This window comes from Diospyros lotus, chromosome 14, assembly GCF_014633365.1.
Source record: "Diospyros lotus cultivar Yz01 chromosome 14, ASM1463336v1, whole genome shotgun sequence".
NCBI lineage: Eukaryota > Viridiplantae > Streptophyta > Magnoliopsida > Ericales > Ebenaceae > Diospyros > Diospyros lotus.
Window position 1 is genome coordinate 409,784 of NC_068351.1, and position 23,836 is coordinate 433,619.

At 37.8% G+C, this 23,836-nt stretch overlaps 3 protein-coding genes across 5 annotated transcripts; 1 reads left to right on the forward strand and 2 right to left on the reverse strand.

Annotated features, from left to right (window-relative positions):
• The first annotated feature begins 1,099 nt into the window (after positions 1-1,099).
• On the forward strand, positions 1,100-11,695 carry LOC127789943 (B3 domain-containing transcription repressor VAL2). 2 transcript variants are annotated; one of them, XM_052319055.1, is made up of 13 exons: positions 1,100-1,425; positions 1,510-1,719; positions 4,344-4,425; positions 4,556-4,657; positions 5,656-6,299; positions 6,434-6,530; positions 6,654-6,828; positions 7,621-7,697; positions 7,965-8,282; positions 8,893-8,942; positions 9,744-9,857; positions 9,965-10,032; positions 10,630-11,695. In XM_052319055.1, the coding sequence occupies exons 2-13, from the start codon at positions 1,571-1,573 to the stop codon at positions 11,448-11,450; spliced, it is 2,697 nt and encodes an 898-aa protein (XP_052175015.1). In that variant the 5' UTR covers positions 1,100-1,425; positions 1,510-1,570; the 3' UTR covers positions 11,451-11,695. The 2 variants fall into 2 exon arrangements, with proteins under 2 accessions (XP_052175015.1, XP_052175016.1); XM_052319056.1 differs by having other exon boundaries at positions 1,101-1,425; positions 1,605-1,719.
• On the reverse strand, positions 11,223-20,708 carry LOC127789945 (RING-H2 finger protein ATL74-like). Of its 2 annotated transcripts, none has more exons than XR_008020693.1 (4): positions 16,396-19,846; positions 14,136-16,284; positions 13,672-13,923; positions 11,223-12,306 (listed from the first exon to the last, which is right to left on the reverse strand). XR_008020693.1 is itself a non-coding variant. In XM_052319057.1 (4 exons), the coding sequence occupies exon 1, from the start codon at positions 20,380-20,382 to the stop codon at positions 19,861-19,863; it is 522 nt and encodes a 173-aa protein (XP_052175017.1). In that variant the 5' UTR covers positions 20,383-20,708; the 3' UTR covers positions 11,223-12,306; positions 13,672-13,842; positions 14,136-16,284; positions 16,396-19,860. The 2 variants fall into 2 exon arrangements, 1 of the variants encoding a protein (XP_052175017.1); XM_052319057.1 differs by having other exon boundaries at positions 13,672-13,842; positions 16,396-20,708.
• Positions 20,709-22,733: 2,025 nt separating this feature from the next.
• Positions 22,734-23,659, reverse strand: LOC127790354 (non-specific lipid-transfer protein 1-like). Its single transcript, XM_052319824.1, has 2 exons — positions 23,226-23,659; positions 22,734-23,055 (listed from the first exon to the last, which is right to left on the reverse strand). Exons 1-2 carry the CDS (start codon positions 23,564-23,566, stop codon positions 23,046-23,048), a joined length of 351 nt encoding a protein of 116 aa, XP_052175784.1. The 5' UTR covers positions 23,567-23,659; the 3' UTR covers positions 22,734-23,045.
• Positions 23,660-23,836: the final 177 nt, after the last annotated feature.

Sequence of the window (23,836 nt, forward strand, 5' to 3'; positions counted from 1 at the left end):
TTAGTTTAGTTTAGGATTGAGGGAGGGAGAGAGAGAGAGATGGATGGATGTTTGTAAAGTAAAGACAGGAGGAGGGTTGAGGTGTGGTTTTGGAAAGTAGTTAAATTAATCAAAATGATGATAGCATAGCTCCTTACATCATAATTAAAGTCAATTATTATTATTATTATGCTATTGTTTAAGCAAAACCCAAATATCAATATTAGTTGCTGCTTGCTTGCTTGCTATACGTAATACGTGCAGGCAGGCAGGGCAAGTCAATTTCTTGTTGACTTTTCAAATGAGTTTGTTTTCTTCTAGACTATCTTGCACTTCTGACTTTGCGGTGATTTAACAAAAATCCATTCCAGTTTATTTAACACTTAACGCACGTTAAATCAAATACTTAATCTTATTAATTAATTAAATAGAGTATTAAGTGAAAATTATGATTATATATATATATATATATAAAGCAGAAGCAGCAGGAGGAGGAGGAGGAGGAGGGAGTAGGGAGCATTTCACGCATGGTTGGTGGGGGGGGGGGGGGGAGGGAGCGAGCATGAGATAGATGAAAGACACCTAGCCTAGCCTAGGAGTAGGGAGAGACGTAGCATCATCACCTAACGCATTATGACGTCAACAGATCACGCCGGCGTAACACGTAATTGCAAATCGACGGTGATGATGTGTGTCCCTGCCCTCCCACTACGGGGCGCAAAACGAAGGTAGTTGGCGGGGATATCTTGGTAATTCCACCACGTTGTAATTATTCTTCTTTTGCATGATAATTAATTGATATATATATATATATATATTGTGTTATCCGATAAAAAGCGCATGCCGCATGGTGATGGTGATGGTGGCGAATTTTATGGTGATGTCTCTGCGCCGCATTTCCGCTTTTACCCCTAAACTCTCTCTCTCTCTCTCTATATATATATATGTATATATTTTATTTTAATATGCCCCTTATTGGTTAGCATTTAAGATATATATATATATTAATTATATTTTCTAAGGGATAATACGTTGAGGATTAGGCAAAGTCTGGCATGGCATGGCATGGCATGGTTGGGTTGGGCTTTTAAATTTGAAAATTATTGGAAAAAGAAAAGAAAAGAAAAGAAAAGAAAAGAAAGAGAGAACAGAGGTAAGTGGGAAAGAGAAAGGTGGAAGAGCTCGCCGTGCCTTGAAGCATCGTGCATGCATTTCTATGCCCCCTCTCTCTCTCTCTCTCTCTTCGCTCTCTCTGCTGCTGCTTTGCATGCGCATAGCTTTCTCCACCTCATAACTCAACCTCCCATCCAGCCCTCCGCCCACCGGAAACGCCTTCTCCGTCTTCATTCGATGACCGGAAGCTCTGAACATTTGAAGCCTACCGAGTCCCTGGATTCGTATCTGAACACACAGTTTTACTTCCTGTGGCTGTAATCATACTCGTCGGTACGGATTTAAGCTTTCCTTTGTTTCTTGTCTTTATGCGTGCGCGGTGCTGGTCTGTGAGTTGACCAATTTAGCGTCTCGCAGTCGGCCCGTCGAAGAATTTTTTTGGGAGAGGGTTTGCTAGGGCTTTGGTCGATTTCAATTGATGAATTCGACTTTTTTTTTTTGGGATTCGTCAGAGATGAGTTCGAAAGTTTGTATGAATGGTTTGTGCGGGGCGACGTCGGCGGCTGAATGGAAGAGAGGCTGGCCTTTGCGATCTGGTGAATTCGCCAGTTTATGTGATAAGTGCGGGTAAAATTTAACACTTTTTCTTTTTCTTACTTGGATGTTTCCATTTTTTTTTTATTCAAGGGTTTTTTTTTCGACACCTTTTTGTTCATCGGCCTAAGATCCGTGTCCTTTGAGTTTATCTGCACTTATCGATTTATTTCTTTCAGTAACGGCTTATGTTAGTTTTGTGCTCGGTTTTTTCCCCCTCTTTGGATTAACTTGTGATGTAGTAGCAGTCTGTTTGTTTTAACCGAACCTCGTATTTCTAAATATGCTTTATTTCGGAAAATTGACACAAAAATTTGTTTTCAATGTTGTGGTCTAGCCTTATTTCTAGTATCATCTCATACAGATAATCGACGTGTATCTGATTTCATGCACTACAATGACTTTGATGCCCCTTTGTTTGTCATGGAGAGGTTGGGTTTCCGATTTCATGGATTTTTTATCTGTCAGTTGGCACTAAGAGATTCATCACTTGAGAATGTGCATCTATCTTAATTTAATTAGCATTAATAATAATGCTATGGTCTATAATAATGCCACTCAAACTTCAAATCGGGGCTAAACCCATTCACCATCTATCCAGAAAATATTTAACCTTTGTGTCCTTGGAAATAGAAGAATAATATTAATTTCTTCATTTACATGTTAGTACAGTAGTGTGACCATGCAGATGAAAGCAGCACTTCCACTTGGATACTTGGTAATTATATGCTTTGAAATTGCTATCACTATTTCCATAAATAGAAGCAAAAAAAGGTCAAAGTGACTTCAGATTATTCACTTTGTATGCGTTTATGAACTCCTTCACATATGTGACTGTGAAGCATCAATGATTGGTGCATAACATTTTGCTAAGAGAATGTGAAGCATGTGTCTTTTGTATTGGAAATTTGCTGACCAAGTATTTATTTATTTTTTTGTATATGGGAAACAACTGTAAATGTTGACACCAAGGGGCACAGGAAGGTTCGAATCCACAGCCTCATGCTTCCCATGAGGTGCTGGCCATCACCTAAGCCACCCTTGGGACGCTGACCAAATATACTTAATAATTCCACTTTTCACATAACTATTGCTCATGAGATAGTCTATGCTACCTTGTAACCAGTATTTCATCTAAACGAAATTAAGAATATAACGAAACAAAAATATTTGCCATATCTAGGTGTTATTTGACATGAACATGGCATAGTTATCAAGTTCCCCCCTCTCCCATATCGTAGTTCTTTTGTGTTCCATGATTTCAAAGATTGCAATTTGGATCCCTAAGAATGGGATTCCAAGTGGTGCATGAGTTTAGTTAAAGCAATTAAAAACTAGGGAAGAAACTTAAAGTCAGAATAATTTTTTAAGAAAATTAGAGAAAAGGTTGCCTACCTCACTTTCTTGTATATTCTATTGCATTTTAATTTATTCAAACCTAACTTCGTTTGTGTTGGATTCTTCATTCCATAAGTTGTACAAGAACATAGAAAAGAATTCAAAGCAAAGCAAAGCAAAACAAACGAACTTCTTTAATAACAAGTATTAATCTAATTAATTTCACCTTGAGCATGACTGTTAAGTTCCATGACCCAATATAATAAACCAATCAAGCCTACCCTCTTCGTACCACAAAATTAGCATACTAATGTACCTCACACATGTTCCTATACCACATTCCTGGTAACTATGGGACATGTAATTGCATAAATGCGATGCTTGGACAAATACATGTGTGTCACATCATACCCTTAAGTTAAATTGATGATGCCTAAACCTAAGTTTCATGATGATGGTTGCTTGTCATATTGTGTGTCAAATATCAAATATCCACTTTGAATAAAAATGAATTTACTTTAATAATGTGAAAATTTAATGTAAGTATGACAACACCTGAGCCTTTGCATAATTTTTCAAGCCTTTTGTCATCAATCATGACAATAAAGCACACAAAGTATAATATTAAGAACATAAAATGTAGAAATAAACATCTATGACATGCTTTGGTTTGTTGAAGCCTTATTTTTTCATTTTTCTTATTCTATTTTCGTTTCGATAAAAGTAGTCATTATCCATATCATTGTTTTAATCTATATACAAAGGTCCAAATCAAATTTCTGGAAGTATAGTGTTCCAAAAATTGTTGGTGGGCCAAATAATCCAAACAAGGATGAACTGAACTAGCTTTATCCAATTTTTGTGTGGAGATGCTATGCTTGTATAGATTTGTTATGCAAACAGGCAACATTTGTATCCATGCCATGTTGCATATTATAAAATACATCACACTTAACTTAATGGAATGGCCAGTTGAAATCGATAGGGCATCGTTGTGGTGAATGGGGAGGCTTTATCAGACATCTAAAACAACCCCCCTATTCGGAAAAAAGGAAAAGAAAACCCAAGAGAGGGTTGGTACTCTTGATATGGCTAGATTCTGTAAAGTACCTGTTAATTTCCTTTACTCGTCTTGATTCATAAGAGGTCTTCCCTAAATTTGAGTGCCTTGTTGTTTTATCTAATTAAATTAAGACTGAAATATCAGTTATTTGGGGCTCATGATTTTCATTTATTAACAGTGACACGCATCAACTATAAGCAATAGTGAACTTTCTTCATATTTTTTATCTTACATGTAGTGTTTTTATTGACTCCAGGTCTGCCTATGAGCAACTAGTCTATTGTGATACTTTTCATTCTAAAGATACTGGCTGGAGGGACTGCACTTCATGTGGAAAGGTGATCCTGTAGTGTGGTTATTTATATTTACATATTTACCTTCATTGCCCCACCTTTTCCCTCCCTTGATGCCACCATCTGTTTCTTGTTCTTGCTGCTTAGAAAATCTAATAGATTTTGGTGATGGCAGAGCCTCCATTGTGGATGTATTGCTTCTAGCTCTTTGCTTGAGCTGCTTGACAGTGGTGGGGTGAAATGCATTGGGTGCATAAAAAGTTCGGGATTTCAACCTGTAAGATTGAGTTACATATAGATATATTATGTCAAACACCACACACTCACCTTTTTGAAAGTATGCTTTGTGTAAAGTTGATGTTAATCTTCTGAGTCAAAGCTCTCCCATTTGGCTGCTGAAACAAAATGGTATTCTCGTTGTCCATTTCAAGTTTACGAGGTATTGAGCGGTGTACTTGCACCTTTCATAAGGATTTCGTTCATGTAACTCCAGTCAAAGTGAAATTGCTTGCTCTTCTAGGAACTATCATGTCAAATTCTGACACTTTTCAGATTCTTCTTTGTTTGTGTTGGACACTGATCTACATGTATCTTATTAGTATTATTGTTTTGTATTTTCTAAAACCATACAGTAACAGTTTGGGACACAAGTACCCCCCTTGAACAAGTTAAAATCATGCTGCCAACATTTGGATTTGGATATGATATTTTTCTGTTTGCATTTTTTACAACAAAATTTAGAATAAAAAAGAATTTCGTGCAATGTGAAAAGTGTTGAAATTGTTAATATTTTTATGGATTTATTTATTTATTAACATGTTTCTGTTGTGTCGTGCCCTAAATTATTTAAGAATATCATGCTTGCATATTTGTGTTATTTTATTTTCCTATGTATGCTAATAGGCTGTTGTCTCTATATCTCACAATTATGTTGATGTTATTATATAATCTCTATGGTTTTAGTTGATATTTTATAATTAAGACCAGGTGGTATCCCTTTATCATCAATGTGCCTAGGCGTTCAAGTCACTTCATTTCAACAGTAACAAGAAATAGATAAAATAAAGATTTGTGGTCATAATACTGCCAATACAGTTACAGTTATCCTGTTTAAAACTTCTCTGACTCACTGGAAGAGTATGTTACACAGTTTGTTTTTCCCTTTCATATATTGGGCATCTATCTGACACCAGAGTTTTTAAAGGATTTATCCTCTTGATTGGTTGGTGAAAATTTTTCTTTTATTATTTATGGTCTTTGGGTAATGTCCTGCAGACCTCAAATGATAAGCCTAAAGGTCTCAGCATCCCAACAACAAATAATGAGGGTGAAATGATGTTGACTTCTGTCTACAATCAAGTTGAGGGAGGTAAGGTTGAAAAATTGAACCTTGAGCTGGTGGACAGTAATGAAGAATGCAATGGCCTGAAAAACTTGCTTTCATCTCACAAGAATGATGCAAATGGTGGGCAAGTTAAAGAGGAAGAAGTCTTGCCTCCCCTAGGTGAAGTTGGAAACATAAGTTCATCAAATTTCAATCTAGCATCTGTTGGATCATCTGAAAATGCCAGAGTAGAAATGAGCATGGGAATCAAGGATGCATATGAATCACTGGCTCAAACAAACTTGACCATAGCATTAGCTTCTCCATCAGGAAACCCAAATTCCTTTCGTGGTGCATTTATTGAAGAAAGGGAAATGGCCAAAACAATTTCTTCCTCTCAACAAGTTTCTAGGTCTCGCCATCTTTTACCCAAGCCTCCCAAGTCCATCCTTGCAGCAGGATTGGAGACTTCGGCTGGTATGACTCCACAGATACGTGTAGCAAGGCCACCTGTTGAGGGGCGAGTGAAGAATCAGTTGCTTCCTCGTTATTGGCCTAGGATTACAGACCAAGAATTACAGCAAATATCTGGAGAGTATCCATTAATTCCGCTTTTCCTTACCATTATTATTCACCTGTAAAATAAGAATAGATTTTTATTCAATCATAAATTTTTCATACCTCTTCATTGACCCATGTAAGCTTTTCTTTAACTGTGTTATCTCCAAGCTCAAATTCCACCATTGTGCCATTATTTGAAAAGGTTCTCAGTGCCAGTGATGCTGGTCGAATTGGTCGATTAGTTCTCCCAAAAGCATGTGCTGAAGTAAGTTTTCCATAGGGTTCTTATATTTTGGCTGGTCAGCTGCATGACTAATTTCTGCCCCTTTTGAGTTTACCTGGAAGTCTTCTTGTTGATGTACAAGATTTTACTGAACTACTATTGCAGGCTTATTTTCCTCCTATCTCTCAGCCAGAGGGCCTTCCTTTGAAGATTCAAGATGTAAAAGGGAAAGATTGGGTATTCCAGTTCAGGTTCTGGCCAAATAACAACAGCAGGATGTATGTTTTGGAGGGTGTAACCCCTTGTATACAGTCCATGCAATTACAAGCTGGAGATACTGGTATGATCAACTTCCTGCCTTGCTTAATAATTAGTAGATGTGTCATTTTTAATATCTTTGTATGGTTGTGTAATTAACTACTAATCTCCTTTGATGGTTCTGAAATTTTGATTCCTACTTGACTTTGTATGCATAGTGCTAGGATGTTTGTGTTTTTAAGAAACTATTATATTATCAATCAAAACCTCCCCCTGCTCATCTTCTTTGCATTGTGTTACAACAAATGTCTATAATTTTTGCCTTTATTATTATGCTGAATTATCATGGTTGATATAGTTTGATATTACCAGTTTTGTGCGATTATTCCACCCCCTAACCCCCTCCATTTTTTGTGAGTTTGTCCACTGAGATTTCTTTCTGCTTAATGGCGTCTTGATCCTAATCTGAAGCATTCTAGAATTACTTTGAGATGACCCAATCTCTTGACCCGTGTCAACTGCAATATAAAATCAACTGTTCTTGTTAACTATCTGGCACATCATCATAAATGCTCAAATCAATCATGAGATCAGGGGTGGATCCAGAAATTTATGTAAGGGGAGGCTAAAATTTCTTTTTGAGATATAGAATTATACATCACAGATTTTGGGGTGGGCTGTAATTTTTTTTTTTTTTTTGGGATTGATTTATTATTAAAAATTATTTTTTTATATTAAAAAATTAATTTTAATTGTGGGTTGCCCTGGGTTTCAGCCCAGGGCAGCTCACACGTGGATGCACCCCTGCATGAGATAGTTTTAAACCTTTTTGCCAATGCCATCTTTTCTTCACTTTTTCCCTTTTCTTTTGCAGTAACATTCAGCCGCATGGATCCAGAAGGAAAACTTATCATGGGGTTTCGTAAAGCATCAAACACTATTGCTATTCAGGTATTGAGCTTTGTGATATTTCTTCACTATAATTATTTTTTCTTGAACAAGATCCAGTTATCTAATATGGGTGTCCACATGCTTATTAAGTCACATCTGTTTTGATGTTGGCAAACTTGAGTCGTATTAAATTGATACATAAATCAATGGATATACAGACCATCAATCCATCTGCCATACTTAATGGTGCTCTTTCAACTGAATCTTTGTCTTTTTGGTGGTATAGAGAATCTAACCATAATGAGTGGTTACTCTGGCCTTCTTCAGTCACTGAAGGGAAGTACAGATCCCAATCTAAATGCACTTGCAAAACATTTGAATTTAGCTGGTCAAGATTTTGGCTGGAACATCATGGAGAAGCATGGAAGTCAGACGAAAGATGGTTTGCTAAACCCCTCATTACTGGTGCCAGAGAGAAAAAAAAGCCGAAACATTGGATTAAAAAGTAAGAGGCTACTCATTGACAGCCAAGATGCACTGGAGCTGAAACTTACATGGGAAGAGGCACAGGATATGCTCCAGCCGCCACTCAGTGAAAAGCCAACTATTGTTACTGTTGAGGACCATGAATTTGAAGAATATGAAGTAAGAAAATTTTCCACAATTATGAAATACTCTCTCCAGACTTTGTTCAGTAAGTTGTCTTTGATCATTCTAACATATATGAGAACTATGTACACAATAAAACTATGCATTAACAAAGAAGGAAATCCTGGTAATAAGTTTACAGTAAAGGTAATTATAAAATAATGAAGTGTGTCATTAATAGAACTAGTCCTGAATTAATTCCTTTAAATTTTCTTGGAATTTGGGCACCTATAAGTTGCTCTTGTAAATGCCTTCCCTTGTCCAACACTTCCCATGTTAACATGATTGCTCATATACTTAAATGACTGCATTGGAGTGCTATTAGTGCACCGAACCTTATCAAATGGAGCTTCCATCCAGTTTCCAAATCTCAGTGGTCTTGTAGCATAGAGTTCCTGGGGTAGGCAGCTATGTATGCTGCTTTATGAAATCAAGGCTTATATGCCTGGTGAATCATTTTATCTATCTGATGTAGAATTGATGGTGTTTTCCTTCCTGAAGCCAGCTGTTTGGGTAGACTGAACTCTGAAATTTCTGAATGTGAATGGTGGGTTACTCATATAAGCTAAAGGTTTGACTTTTTTTTTTTCTTCATTTTGAAATACAGGAGCCCCCTGTTTTTGGGAAGAGGAGCATTTTCATTGCCCGTTTGTCTGGGTAAGGATTTCATGAACTATATTATCTGTTCTGTGCCAGAAGTTGGGGAGTGGTTGTTAGGATGAATACCATATTTACAAGAACCAGAAGGTGGAACTGGTTCCTTGAAAACCAATATCTAAAATTATTTGGTAACATCTCTGATAGGTGTGACAATAGAACTTTGGAATTACCATCTCCATCTCTGACAATGCTTCAACAATCCTGATCTGTTTGAAATTGGAAATTTTATTTAATATCAATCTTGTAGGAGTAGGATAAGGTAAAAAACCCTATGGGTTAAGTTATTGAGTCTTCTAAATGCATGCACCTTCATATATAATGCTCTTTCCAGTAAACAGCTGACCTTCCCAGATGACTAAATCAAACTCCAGTTTGGAAGATTAAGGGGTTAGAACGTGCTTGTTTCTGTGATACCATCCATTCCCCTTGAGAGGAAGACTATTAGTCTTCCTGATATACCTTGCACGTGATTTTTTTTTGCAACAATTTGTGAGAATGGTGGTCTCGAAATCCATCATATTTTCGGGTCTAAAAGTTGGCCTGTTTGTCTCTTCTGTACCATTAAAATATTTGTTGGATAGCATAAAAGGACAAATCAATTAGATCTTATCCTGTAAATCTTGATGTTACATGATGAATTAATGATAAAGTTCCAATTATTATTGCCTCTTAGGTTGGGGATATCATCTTACGGTATATAACTGCACATCTCAGTTTACAAGGCTTACAATTTTTCCTAGCTGATATACTTGGTTAAGGAATCTATCAAATGCTCAAGTGATAAGGTTGATAATTTAGGTGCCAAGAGCAGTGGACTCAGTGCGATGGTTGTTCTAAATGGCGAAGGCTGCCTGCTGATATTCTTCTTCCGCCTAAATGGACATGTCTGGACAACATTTGGGATGAAAGCAGGTTAGTTATTTGTTTCCTTAGGACGAATCTTCTTCAAAAATAGGTAAAAATCTAAAATGAAAATTGAACAAATAATTTATACATTACTACCTATCATCATTCATCAGATCTTCATGTTCAGCACCAGATGAGTTGAACCCAAAGGAGCTTGAAAATCTTCTTCGACTGAATAAAGGTACAATCCCTTGCATTGCCATGTTCTATTTAGATAAAGCAGCTGCCAAGAGTGTCATTTATGAATGCAGAATTGTGCCCATGTGATCTTTTGATAGCTAGGCAAGGTAGGATGGCAAGGGAGCTGTGAGTTGATATGGCTGAGTAGGCAGTGCTATTGTTTACCTGGTATGATAGTTAAATTAATAATTTGTAATATGATGATACCAATTCAGTAACAGAAAAGCAGATATGGGTGTGGTTGAATCTCTTTGCTGGGCAGAGATCTATCACTTTGTGAAAATGTTGGCTTATATTTTCTGAAGAGTGGGTGGTATACCTTAGCATCAACAGCTCGTCCTGTGTCCTTATTTGATGCGTTCTGGAAGTCAAATTAACCATTGTTGGGTCAAATTGATTATTTGAATGGTGAAAGGGCATGATTTAGTATAGATGCAAATATAGGGAGTCGCTGTAGTAGTATGTATGCTCTTTTACCCATGATCATTGCTGACATTGAAGCTCTTATGTATTTAATCTACTCACTGAAACTTTAGAGGCGCATGATTTCTTTTACGAATTTTGAAATTGTGGCTATCTACTTGACTTTGTCTCACAGATTTCAAAAGGCGGAGAATGGTAATGAGCCATAGACCAGGCCAAGGGCATGAGCCTGCAGGGTTAGATACTCTGGCCAACGCTGCAGTGCTTGGAGACAATACAATGGATCCTAGTCCTGCATCAGTGGCAACCACTACCAAACACCCGAGGCACCGTCCTGGCTGCTCGTGCATTGTGTGCATCCAGCCCCCTAGTGGGAAGGGCAAGCACAAACCAACATGCACGTGCAACGTGTGCATGACAGTCAAGCGTCGTTTTAAGACACTAATGATGCGGAAAAAGAAGCGCCAATCAGAGCGTGAAGCAGAGATTGCACAGAGAAATCATTTTATGTGGGGCACTAAAGATGAAACAGAGGTAGATAGCACCTTCAGACAGGCTCCCTTACAGGGCGATGCGTCTGAGGGTAGGGACTTATTGTATAATGAGTTGCAATTTAGGGGACAAAGTAGCAACCTGTCCCACAAGTTAACTGAAACTGGCAAGGGACAATTAGACTTGAATTCTGATCCTGAGCACTCGCACTCACACGCACACCAAGTGCCAACTCGTGTGAGCATGATGAGCCTTCTTCAGGTAGCAAGCCTGCCTTTGGAAACTTATCTGAAGCAGAATGGTCTTACGAGCTTGATCTATGAGCAGCAAGGGAGTTCAGGATCACAGTCACTGCCACAAGCAACCGGAGAGAGTGAAGGACGGCCACACGAGGATCATTGTGTTACCCCTGTGGTTAATGAGCAGCAGCAGCAGCAGGAGAGCAGAGGGGAGGATGAGCTTGCAGCCGCAGTAGCAGCTCAAAGCCCAAATGATCCTTCCTGAATTTCACCTTGCCCAACTTTTTTTTTTTTTGCCTTTTCTTTGGGTGGGAGATAAAAGCTGATTGATTCTTCACTAATTGATATATATGCATCTTCTTTCTGGTTGTCTGGAATACTACAAGTATACACGAAAGTAGTATAGATAGTGCAACTGTATCTTTCTCTGCAGCAGTTTGTAATGCGCTCGAACGATTTTTGTAATGTGGAGAGTGATAATATGTTGGTATTTAATCTGTGACTTGTGTATTCCCTTGGCCTTGGTAGGACGAATCCTCATACCTTTTTACAATATTAATTCAAGTGAATGTTATGTGGCCGCCCGGGCGGTGTTAATGTTATTCCTTTTTCTTTTCCAATTCTTCCAGTAGTGGCTGCCACCCATCCAACTTAACTATGCAAGGCAAAGCTTTATCGCATGTATATTTCGTTTCTCTATCCTACTAGTAGGATCTCATATGTTGGGCACTGGCAAGTGGATTCAATGATTCCACTAAAACAAGCTTGCATTCACGCCATGTTTTAAACAATTGCGGTCTTCTATCAAATGGATGATCAAGACAATATCAAATGAACAGGCTAGAACCCCGTAAAATATAAAGTAATAGATTAAACAGGGAGAAACACACACACAACACACTAGCTAATTGAACTAAGGAAGGCCATGGACTTTATCTAAAGAACATCATCCTCTCATCTATGATCATTTCCACTCTTCCTGAGGACAAGACAAAACCCGTTGAGATTCTTCCTGCCTATGATCAATTCAAGAAGCACATCAAGACTCTGAAGTCCAAACATTGCTCTTGGGGGATAAGCAGCCCTCTCTCCAATGCCTCCACTGAAAGATTTGCTAATCCCTGGACAAGTAAAAACACGAGAAGCTGATAAGTGGAGACTCAGATCACTTGAGGAACTGAAGTAAAACATGGTATAATTGCTCAAATCCGTTAATTTCAATGTGATGATCATCTTCCTATTGTGAGGTTGGCTTGGAACTATTGAGGATGGATATTCTTTGGATTTGGTTTTCTCTAGTGGTGCTCTCATCAATGCATAAGTCGTTTGTTAGCTGTAGGGGAGGGATTGCAGGAGAAAGCAAGCAATAGACTGAAAATGGTTCCTTCTTTTTTTTTTTTTTTTTCTTTTTCTTAATTGTGACATAAACAATGACAAAGACAGTGGCTTCAAAAGGTAGAAGGGTGTGATGTTGACTATGTTTCTTTACTTTTATTCCCCTTACTTTTCTCTTTCTGGCATATTTGATGCCCAAGCAACTCGTTTATTGACCTATCTGAAGGCTTTAGTTTCCTGCAGGCATATAGGCAGATATTCGTAGTCTGACATCTTGGGTAGTGCCCTTGTGTTCTGGCACCCTATGATGAAATGGAAGATATGATGATTCTATGGACTAAGAACACTTACCAACTGAATAGTTGGGGATTTCAATCCGTGGGACATGCTTGATGCAACCATATCCTGAAAGTTTTGTATCATGTATATTGGCAGCTGAAAATTCATTGAATTTTCAATCTGTGGGACATGCTTAATGCAACCATATCCTGAAAGCTTTGTACTAAAGTCTTTATCAATATGTATATTGGCAGTTCAAAGTTTATTGAACATTGGCTGCAAGTACCCAGAGCAGTCAGTTAAATTTATAACCATGTGTCACGTAACTAGGCCATGGACTCTTATTTTTGCGTTATATTTGTATTTGTATTTTTGGAGGGAATTCACTTGCCGGAAGAATATTCCAGCAATGCAAGTTGTATGTTAGGCAAGTGGCTTGAGTTATAGAAGAGGTTTCGCCACCGCTTTGGCGCCAAGTTCTAGCTGAGGCAGTATAAGAGGCGGTTGGCTCATTGTAGACTTGATTTTGGATAATTGAAAATCAGTCTGATTTCCCTCCCAAACTCTCTTCTCTCTCTCTCTCTCTCTCTCAATTCTCTATCCTTACCTTCTTTCCCTTACATTCCTGCGTAATTCTCTCTCAATTGGAGAGAATTCCCTCTGTCAGATTTTGGATCTGACACCATGGTGAAAGGAATACAGTAAAAAGCATCCTCCAACAATCTCCCACCCAAATTTTCCAGACCAAAATTGAATAAACAAGTCATGAAAAGAAAGAGGTGTCCAACAAGAAAAATCCTGTGTGATCATGAAACCTGAAATTTGAATTTCATACATGAAATGTAAAAGTAAAGGTAAGAAGTTCCAAGTACCTGGAAAGACCCTCTGTAAGATACTGAGACCTTGTCCAGCACATAAAGCAACTTTAGTTTGGGCATTCCAATTGATAGGAGGGCCTTAGATCTCTCATATAAAAACTGTTTCAAGCTTCCACAGAAAAGCCTCCCATAAACCAACATCCTTTGATCTGATCCCTCATGGGCCTGAAAACCAATCAACTTACAGAAGTTAGGAAGTTGCAAAGATGCAAGAGTATTCACCTCATTGTAAAATACACCCAAAGCCTGAAACAAAACTGGCATTGGTAAGTTCCTTAAAATTCAAAAATACTTAAAGAAAATGCGTAGAACTGAACTTGGCAGCACCGAGTTCTATAGATCAACTCGCAAGATTTCATCTTCTTGGCTAACAGAAGATTTTTATACTCAGGATCTTAAATAAATAAAAAGAAACCTTTAAATAGCCAATGCAATCAAAAGGAACATTCAAGCATTACCTGGGGTGGAGCCATGATGAACTCAAGTAACAATGCTTCAAGTTTTCTCAAGCCAGGAGTATCATCCCCAAGAAAGCTCTATATGTCATGGAAGAAAGATTTTCTCCCATTGTTCCAGAGAGAAATTCTGGCTGGCAGCTGCAACTCCTTTATACAAAAACTTTTGTGATATTTCCAATGGAGGCAATTGAAGTGGTCCAGAGTCACTGAGAGGGCCACTTCCAGTTCCTGATTTAAACCTTTCGACATTCTTGAGAACAGGAGTACTCTGAATTTGAGCATGAACTGATGGAAGAGAAAGAGGCTGTGCCCTAAGGAGCTGATGTTCTCTCATTGGTCCAATCTGGTTTGTGAACTCTTTCAGTGGCTCGCATAGAATTGTAGAAGAATCATCTTATTCTGCAGCATTGAGACTCAACAGGGAAATGCACCCTTGTCTATTTCGTGTTGCTCTGTTTATTGGCTGATCAGGTTTTGCTATGGCCTTAACTGGGGAGGGTACAGACTGTAAAGTGCAAGTTTGGGTGTTTGGTTCAGGTAATGTAGATGGTGAATGATCCTAGGTGATGGACATGTCTAACAAAAGTAATCTGCCTAGAATTTTTTTTCTAACCTTTCAAAAATGTGAAACAGCCTGCCTTATGTTTTAAATTTTGTGCTTAAACTGGTTTACCATATATTTCTGTCAAAGAAGAGAAAAGAAGGAAAACATATGAACAAAAATGAGACCTAGAAACTAAGCAAGATGAGACCTAGAAGATAAGTAATCTTTGTATTAAGATAGAGGCTATATTGGGGAACTGATAAATGAATGTCCAATAGATGAATTGGTCATATGTGAATGCTGACATCATAGGGAAGGACTCCAATGTTCCTTGAACTAGTTTGGAGGCAAAAATTAATCATTAGCATGCTGGCCAACTCTCACATTTATGGTTATTTTCAGGATTGGGGCCTTTTTAGGGAAGCTTAATAAAACCTAAGAGTTTCATATCAAAGACGGAGAAAAAGAAAAAACACCCTTGCATTGATGAATTCCATGAAACATGCCTCTATTCTCAGCTTAGAACTCAATTCTATGCATGCAGATGGCAACTTTTTTTCTTCTTACGTGAATTTAGCATTATACACAATGCATAAGATGTAATTGAGAATTACAATTAAATACTCAAGCATGCCCCTACTAAAGGGCGTTCCACTGTACAAGGCTCCTCACTTTGCAAGAATTGATGCAACTTTCCCTGAGCTTTTGTGCAAAAAGACTTTCCACAACCCACACCTGTGACCTTTCTGGTTACAAGATCAGTAAATAAGTAAAATAGTACCACCAAGAATTGAAGACCCTTCATCAAACTTCCATGTAGTTCAACCACTCATACATGCCAAAACACTGAATTGCAAATTGGCAGCTAAAAAGTTTAATTTTCACACTCCTAGGGTCATGCAATAATTTATATATCTATCAGTTAATAAATATATGCATGTAGGCACGAACCCCAACATTTCTACTGCTAAACAAGTTTAGAATAAAATAATAGGTCAAAAATTTTCTGGTCAGCATTACTCTATCACTGCACCAATTAACCTGAATTGAATCCATCAGTTGGACAAAACCAAATTCAAAATCCAGAACGGCTAACAATTAAGGAAGAGCCAAAAAGCTAATGAGAATGGACAAGTATAAAACCAGAGTTGCAATAACAAATATCCAAGAAAGAGGTTGAAATTGATTAACCAAATGAAAAGTGGGTATCTCATTTAGATTAATTAATAAGTAACAAAAATGTAAATGAAAAATCTAAATGACTGCATTTTAATTTTTTGAGAAACAGGCACAACTTTAGAATTTACCAGAACAGGAAAAGCAGCAGGTTCCAAGAACAGTTTAATGCTTTGCAGAGACAATCTGATACATAAAAAATTTTACGATATCCCTTAGATAAACCCCAATTACACAACTGAGTACTGCTATAATTGCAATCGCGAGTGACTCCCTTGTTCTCTTCGCAACAAGTTTCTTGAAGATTAATGCAAGGCACAGCAAGATTATCAAACCACAGCAGATAATTGCTTTCTCATCTTTCCGGGAGATCGATTGGTAGAGGAGAGCAACGAGTCCAACCACAGTTGAATTGACACACATTGTTCCCTACAATTCCAAAATGCCAAATTGCAAAAGGCGGCATAAATTAAGAAGCATTCACCATAAAACAAAGGCAACAACTTTGCCTGTACTTATTTTCCGCGGAGTTTGTTATACCTCATAAGCAAAACGTCTGGATTGATTCACAGGAAAATGAGCTTCTGGGTGACGAGGATTTGAGGTTTTCTTGGCAGCAGCGGCTTTATTCTTGGAGCGTTGATGCCGAATTTTCCCGAGAATCAAGAGGAATTTGGATTTGATAGACAGGCCTCTCGTGGGAATGGAAAGTTGGGACTTTGATCTCTTGGGCTGGGGCAGAGAAGGATAGAGCTTGAGGTTGAGGTTGAAGTTGAGCTTGACGGGAAGAGTAGGAAATAACTTGGAAGTGGGGAGAATGTTGGTGGCCTTGAACCTGAGATCCAAGTACTTGGACTTGGCGTGGACAGCGATGCGCCATGGCTGCTTTTGCCTCTCTGATTGCAATTGCATATTGAGAAGGAAACTAAAGAAGAAGAGCAGACTCTAATAACCCCTACTGCATAGTGGCAATGGAGCTTCGATGATGGATTCCCAACATCCAAAAACCCTACAACGATACGTCGAGTCCCATTTTATAGTGTTGCTTGTAGGCGCAGATTAAGGATTGCAAAAATGGAGAACCCAGAAGAACAGAACAGAAGATCTATAGACGGATGAAGGCCAAGGGAAAGCGCAAACAAAAGCAAAAACAATGCATAGCATAGAGAAAATAAAAAGAAAATAATCAGAAGGGCAGAAATTCTTTTTTTTATTTTTTTTATTTTTCCTAAAACATATCATCATCAAATTAAAATCAACGTTTTAAGTGAAGTTGTAAGAAAATTCATAAAATCGGATTATAAAATCGAATTGTAAAATTATAAAATTTTATAAAAGATTAAAAATATCTTTTAATTTATTTAAATATATATTTATAATGACATATTTTTTATTATAAAAAAATACATATAATTATTTTAAAATTATTTTATTTATTAATTTTAAAAATATTAAGTAATATAAAATTTTTAAATATTAAATTCATCAATTCATCATTCATTCATCCATAATCAAAATTTCAAATAACAAACATTACCATCATCATCAACAAACATTGTTAAAAATAAATAAAAATACTAAGTCATAAAAATAATAAATATTGTTAAACTTCTACATTATACCATTACACTAATTAAATTATCAATACCAAATAGGTATATTTGTTTCTCGCTAATCATCAATCTTAAAATAAAATTAAATCTACTTATAATCTGATTGTGATATAATTAAGATTAATTCTTTGAATTTGTACCTACTTGTAAGTGTAGATAACAACATCACAAATAAGAATGCATACACGCAGACACACTCGCACACCACACTCATTCACTAAGCATATCAATTGGACGCAACATAGTGCACACATAGCAAATGATTATCGAAGTCAACAAAACATAGTCACTCTCACTCACATACTTGGGTTGAGTTTGATTGTTCAAACTTTCAAGGTGAATGAACGAAGAAGAAACATCAAAGCAAGATCGACAATGATTAGGGTTTGCAAAATGACACAACAAGCAGCCACAAACATAACTCTGTTTAGGGTTTGTAAAAGAACCAAATGAGAGATTGATAACAATTATATATATATATATGTAAGTTAAAAACAAAAATATTTTTGTCTCTAACCTCAAAAATGTAGGCAAGACTAAACTCAATAAATTCGTAAACTCGGACTTAGTAAACTCGAACCGAAAAACTCGTGAATCAAGTTCGATTCTATAAAAATCCAATCTTATAAGTGAGTTTACTCGTTTTATGCCTTATGACTCGTAAAATCGTAAGAGTTGACTCGCAATTTTAACAACAATGATCATCATCATCACACAAATAAAAACTATAAAAAATAACTATATTTTTCAAATTTGAAAATAACTAAATAATATAAAACCAAAACATATAACAACCTATATCATTGAAAGTTATTGTTCTTGGAAATACAATTAGAATTTATAAAGAGAAAAGTTCAAATTGTGATAGAGTAAGACAAGAAACTTGATATGCAAGCCGGGAAGAAGTAGCTCGCACGCTGCTACCCTTGGTAGAGTTTAGCTATTGTTTGGGAAAACTTGTGTCTCTGTCCAAAATGAGAGATCAATTGGCTTTAGTCTCTTAAATAAGTATATGTTGAACTTGAATAAGCAGCATAACACTAAAACGGGAGAGTGAGAGGTAGGTCTACAGAAGTGACTTCACTGTCTAGGAAAAGTGACACTGCAAGGTAGTACACTTTCAATCAAAAGGCACACGAGGATTTCTCTTATGCGGGCCCTATGATACTTAAAGTTAGAAATGGTTTTTATGATGCTATGGACAAACAGGTGTAATTGTCCAGAAAAAGTATAAGTCGTTCCTAACAAGCAGGTGAAGTGTAAGTATGTGTGAGAAGTTGAAAGGTGTCGTCAAAGAATTCAACAAAAAAATTCAAAGACGAAGTAGATGTGTTTATACCTCCTAAATGTTGGTGATTAGGATGTGTGGCATGTATGCATGAGGGATGCAAGGTATTGCCTTGAGTTAAACACAAATTAAGCTCGGTGAGAAATCCTTTAGAGGATTAATCCTCTGAGAGAAAGAATGCCTCTTAATGCAGGTCGTCATTGCATAAGGCAATGATAGGGCATTAGTCGTCCTCGAAAAGGTCTCTTTTGTTGTTTCTCGAGAGTATGATTCGATCAAGTAAAATGCTATGTAATGCTCGACGACGTGAAGGATATTTCTCCAGGGGAATTTCTTTGCCCGAGAGAATGCTCCTCTTTATTTTTCTTAGGGAGAACTTCTTTTCCCAAGAGGATGCTCAACTCTTATCTTTTTCGATAGGAGTTTTTCTCTCAAGAGAAAGACACATAATATGGGAAAACGACACGTCCCACGAAAGATAAGCTACAACAAGAGTAAAAATAATAAATTAAATAATCAATATCATTATTTATTAGTCACTATTTGGTATTTAATATTTTTCCATTTCTAACCATGCAATGCAAGTCCAAAAACTAGGTGTGAATTTAACATATAGGCTATGTTTTATGTTATAAAAATATGTAACATTAATTGGCTAAATCATGATGTAACAGTGGGAAGAAAATATTCATTATAACATTATCACTGACTAATTATAATTAAGATGACATGTGTGATTGTTTAAGTTAATTAGATGCAACAAAATATTCCTTCGAACTTTTTGTAATAAATAAAATCTAACACACAAAACTCTAGCTGTTGAAATCTCTCTCTCTCTCTCTCTCTCTTTCTATATATATATATATATATATTTGGCTAAGTTAGCAGTTGAAAACTTGAAATTATCACATGACTAATTTCAGTTAAACCAGCAATTAATCCATTTTCATAGAAGAAGAAGAAGAAGAAACTACATTGGCACCTCTAACTTACATAATTTTGGCAAGAGCAAAACTCGACAGATCGATCTTGGGCACCAAATCTTGAACATTATTGTCAAGCTAGCATGCCTCAACAACAACTATATATATATATATATATATATCAGACCTGTTGGCCGGCGGCCGGCGGCTGACCTCCGTGATCCGCTGCTGCATGTGAAGTTGCCGGCGGCAGAAGCAAAGAGTGCCGGCAATTAGGGCAAGACGAGTGTGATAGGAGCCATTTGTCTATGCACTTCACATGGAACCCATGATTACATTTCGGCAATACCCGGACTCTGTCTCCATCCACGAAGTCTCCCAGGCAAATTGGGCATTCCGTAGCCGTAATACTCAATCCAGTTGCCCCGTATACCGCCACCGGAATCCGGCTCAAAGTGCGCTTCTTTAGGCCAGTAGCCGCCAGCCGGGCCGCCGTTTGTTCTGGTGTCTCGGTCCCAAATCTCCGCCTGCAACGGATGGCGCAGCGCACAATTGAGTTCAACCCCAGCGCACATATTAAAGCGCACAACAAGGCCGCCAGTATGATCACCATGTTGGTGTCCAAACTCGACCGCTCATTAGCCTTGTCGCCAGTATTCTCTGGTGGCTGTGCGTCCAGAAGCCGGACATGTAAATTCACCATAATATTAATATTGCTTGCTGTATAGCTAGCTAGCAGCTCTCTAGCTATGTCGGCGGCACTGGTCAAGACCCTCGTACAAAAAAAAAAAAAACACAGTTGATGATGATGGAGCTAGGGCGCCTTTGGTTATTCTTGGGAGAACAAGGAATGGATAGAAGGAGAAAAGTGGACGGTTTGAGAGACCCAAATGTCGTAAAGATTCCGACTAGAAAGAGACATGAAAAAGCTTGCCTAGCTAACGTGTCCTTAGGATAAGGAGCAGAGAGACGGTAAATCGATCGGGGGACCGTTTTGCTGCTGCATGATTTGAGCTCTTTACACCCGAGAAATGGTCCTCCACCCTCTAGCTGCTAGCTACTTGGTGGAGTTGGAACCCAAGCCCAACCATAAAGCTAAAGATGATTGTGATCTTTGGAACCCCAGCATTTCACACTATTAATTGTAAGCCTTCTGTTTTGATCTAATCTCTCTCCCAGTATACTGACTAATTCAACTTCGGTCACCTCCCTGTTGGCTACCTCTGATCTCTCTCTCAATCGACCTTTATACACATGATCGTGATGATGATAATAGATATGGCTAATTAATTTACTCATAATTAGCAATACTTTGGCTTAATTTGTGGCCAAAACATATATATATATATATGTGTGTGTGTGTGTGGGGGGGGGGGGGGGGGGGGGGGGGGGTGCTAGTGTGGCGTAGCTAGCATACAAAGAGACACACAGGTCTATGATCATCATTGTAGCAGCTAGCTCCTGCCTGACTAAACCATGATTAAGGTTGTTTAAACCAGAAAGCTTAATTCGCAGCACCAAACACAAACCTTAATTAATTAACATAATCCTCTGCGTGTGCACATGTGAGTTGACAAAGCACTTCCGGAGTGGTTTCAACTCATCTACAAGACTCTTGTTGGGTTCTATATGTTTGGCAAACAAGATTCGAGGTTAGCTAGATGCTAGCTAGCTAGTGGAAACAAATATATTTTATCTGCCCTATATATATATATATTATATGCACACATATATATTCATTCACAGACACTATTTATTCGGTCTCGGTATCTTTCTACGAGAGCAGCCTAGTTAGCTCGGCAAATATCTTTGAAACTATATATATATATATATAAAACAATCTGGACGAGATTTCTTTACCTAGCCAAGTAGGCAAATGCCGTGGTATTCTCTCGCAAAATTAACTTTGTGGGATGCTTCCAGGGCACCACATTCTTTTCATTTACATTTGACATGACAGCTACTTGTTTTATATATATATATATATATCCAAATATTTCTTTTAGCTTAAAAAAAATAAAACTTTTTGTAAATATCCAAAGAGTTACGTAGATCGGAAACCACATTTATATTATATATATATGTATGTAAAAATGATCTGAAAACTTCCCGACCTTGTCAACAATAATGTTGTGCGTACGTACGTAGCATATATAGTACAAGTAAAAAACTGTTGGCAGTTGGAAACAAACCCACCTGCCCTTCTTCATCAATAAAAATGCATTTTATTAACTTTACTGGTATGTACTGGGTCCGTATATATTGATTAAACCCACAACTAAGCCACTAAATTACTGATACGTACTGGGTACGGACCACCAACTTCCAAGCCATTCTTTAATGTATAGTTTCCTATTATGCGATGCTACCGTTCCCCCAGCTAAATGCCTGACCCATAAGCATATATTGTGCCTTTTCAAATATTACTAACATGCCCCAAATCATTTATATATATGTATACATATATCTTGTTAGGTATATTAGTAAATTTGTAAATAAATATATATACTATAAACTATTAAATATATTTACAAATTTATGCTTGTCGGGAACCTCTGATAATATGTACAATCCTGCAAGCTATATTTTCTTATACAAATGCGATATTTTTATAAAAGGTACTTTAAAATATTATATTGACTAATTACTTTCAAAATATATATTGTCCACAAGCAGCATTAAGAATAAATAAAATAATTTAGTGGGCGGTGGAACATTCAGTTGGGATCGTGCAGAGGGCTTAGGAAGTTGTGGTCAAGAATCCTGATCACTAAATTAATGTCGACCGTACGTACGAATGGGTCGATGCTTCCATGGACACGCAGATGACATATGGGCCGGGGGGTAATCATTAGATTGGAGGGTCCCAACTTTTTTTTGACGGTTGCGATTACTACGTACATTATCAATAATTAATTTCCTGAGAATGTATTGGTTTTAATTAATGCTTTGAGATTTGCTCATCGATTAGCTTAACTCTTTGTCGATATATAATCCTCTCTCTCTCTCTATAGATATATATATATAGTTTCCGTAATATCTTGAGCAGAGAGGGAATGAGAAGAGCATAGATTAGTAGCATATAGATGTGCATTATACGTAGACAATCACATTGGAACATGCATGGGACCACAAAACAGATAACCAAGTGCTTCAAGCTTCGAAAGCGAAGGAGGACAGACTAGCTAGCTAGGCCAGACGGTACTGCAGATAGAGTCCAGTACTCATCATCACAACACCTAAAGCTACGAAGGCTCGCCAAGCCCCCCCCAGTAGGACTTACTGGGGAGCGGATCGAGCTCCTCCGATCTTTATTCATAATCATAGACTTATAGCTACATATATCGTCCTTAATCATCTTCATCATCACTGCACCCTGCAACATCGATCATCACATAACAAAGATCAGCTATATAACTAACCTGCTATAAACCCCACTCATTAATTAATGAAGAACAGAGAAAAACCAGCACTTGTATGTATATGTGTGTGTGTGTGTGTGTGTGTTGAATAGATCAGAGAGAGACGGATTAATTAGTGACGTACTTGGTGCAGTCAATGGAGGGGGTGATCTTGTAGGCAATGTTGACGCCGCATATCTTGGGAAGGTTAGAGGCATTGTTGAGATTGATACCGGTGACAGCGAGAGCCGCCGACTTCATGCACTTGCAAGCGTTCTGGCGGTCAGCAGTGGTCTGGGCCTGGCTGTAGAGGTTCCTCACCCCATCGCAGCACCCCGCCGGCACGCTTGCACCGCCCCTCAGGTAATCCAGGCACGGCGCCAGGTCCGTCGCCACCATCCCGCAGTTTACAGCCGCCTGGCAACTGGGTGCCACAGCCAGCATGCACATGTACACCATGACAGCCACATACCCAAGCCTCACCATTTTGTACTTGCTTTATCTTCTACTGGCTAGCAATGTATAGCAAGGGTGGAGAGGATTAGTCGAGAAATAAATAGAGGAGTTTGTATGTTTGGCTTGGCTGGGGGGGGGGGGTTTATATAGAGTACGTATAGAGAGAGCATGAGGTTGGGTGGTAGGTGAGGGAATTAAATTGGATACTTTGAATTACAACTTCTTCCTCTTCTTCTTCTTGATTACTTTCAACTTTTTACAGGATCAGACTACTTGCACTATTTATGTCTGATCAGTCTG

Coding starts and splice junctions, on each gene's coding strand:
- LOC127789943 (XM_052319055.1), top strand. CDS start 1,571: ATGAATTCGACTTTTTTTTTTTGGGATTCGTCAGAGATGAGTTCGAAA. Junction 8,283..8,892: donor ATGAATTTGAAGAATATGAA/GTAAGAAAATTT, acceptor TTTGAAATACAG/GAGCCCCCTGTTTTTGGGAA. Junction 9,858..9,964: donor AACATTTGGGATGAAAGCAG/GTTAGTTATTTG, acceptor ATCATTCATCAG/ATCTTCATGTTCAGCACCAG.
- LOC127789945 (XM_052319057.1), bottom strand. CDS start 20,382: ATGGTGAATTTACATGTCCGGCTTCTGGACGCACAGCCACCAGAGAAT.
- LOC127790354 (XM_052319824.1), bottom strand. CDS start 23,566: ATGGTGAGGCTTGGGTATGTGGCTGTCATGGTGTACATGTGCATGCTG.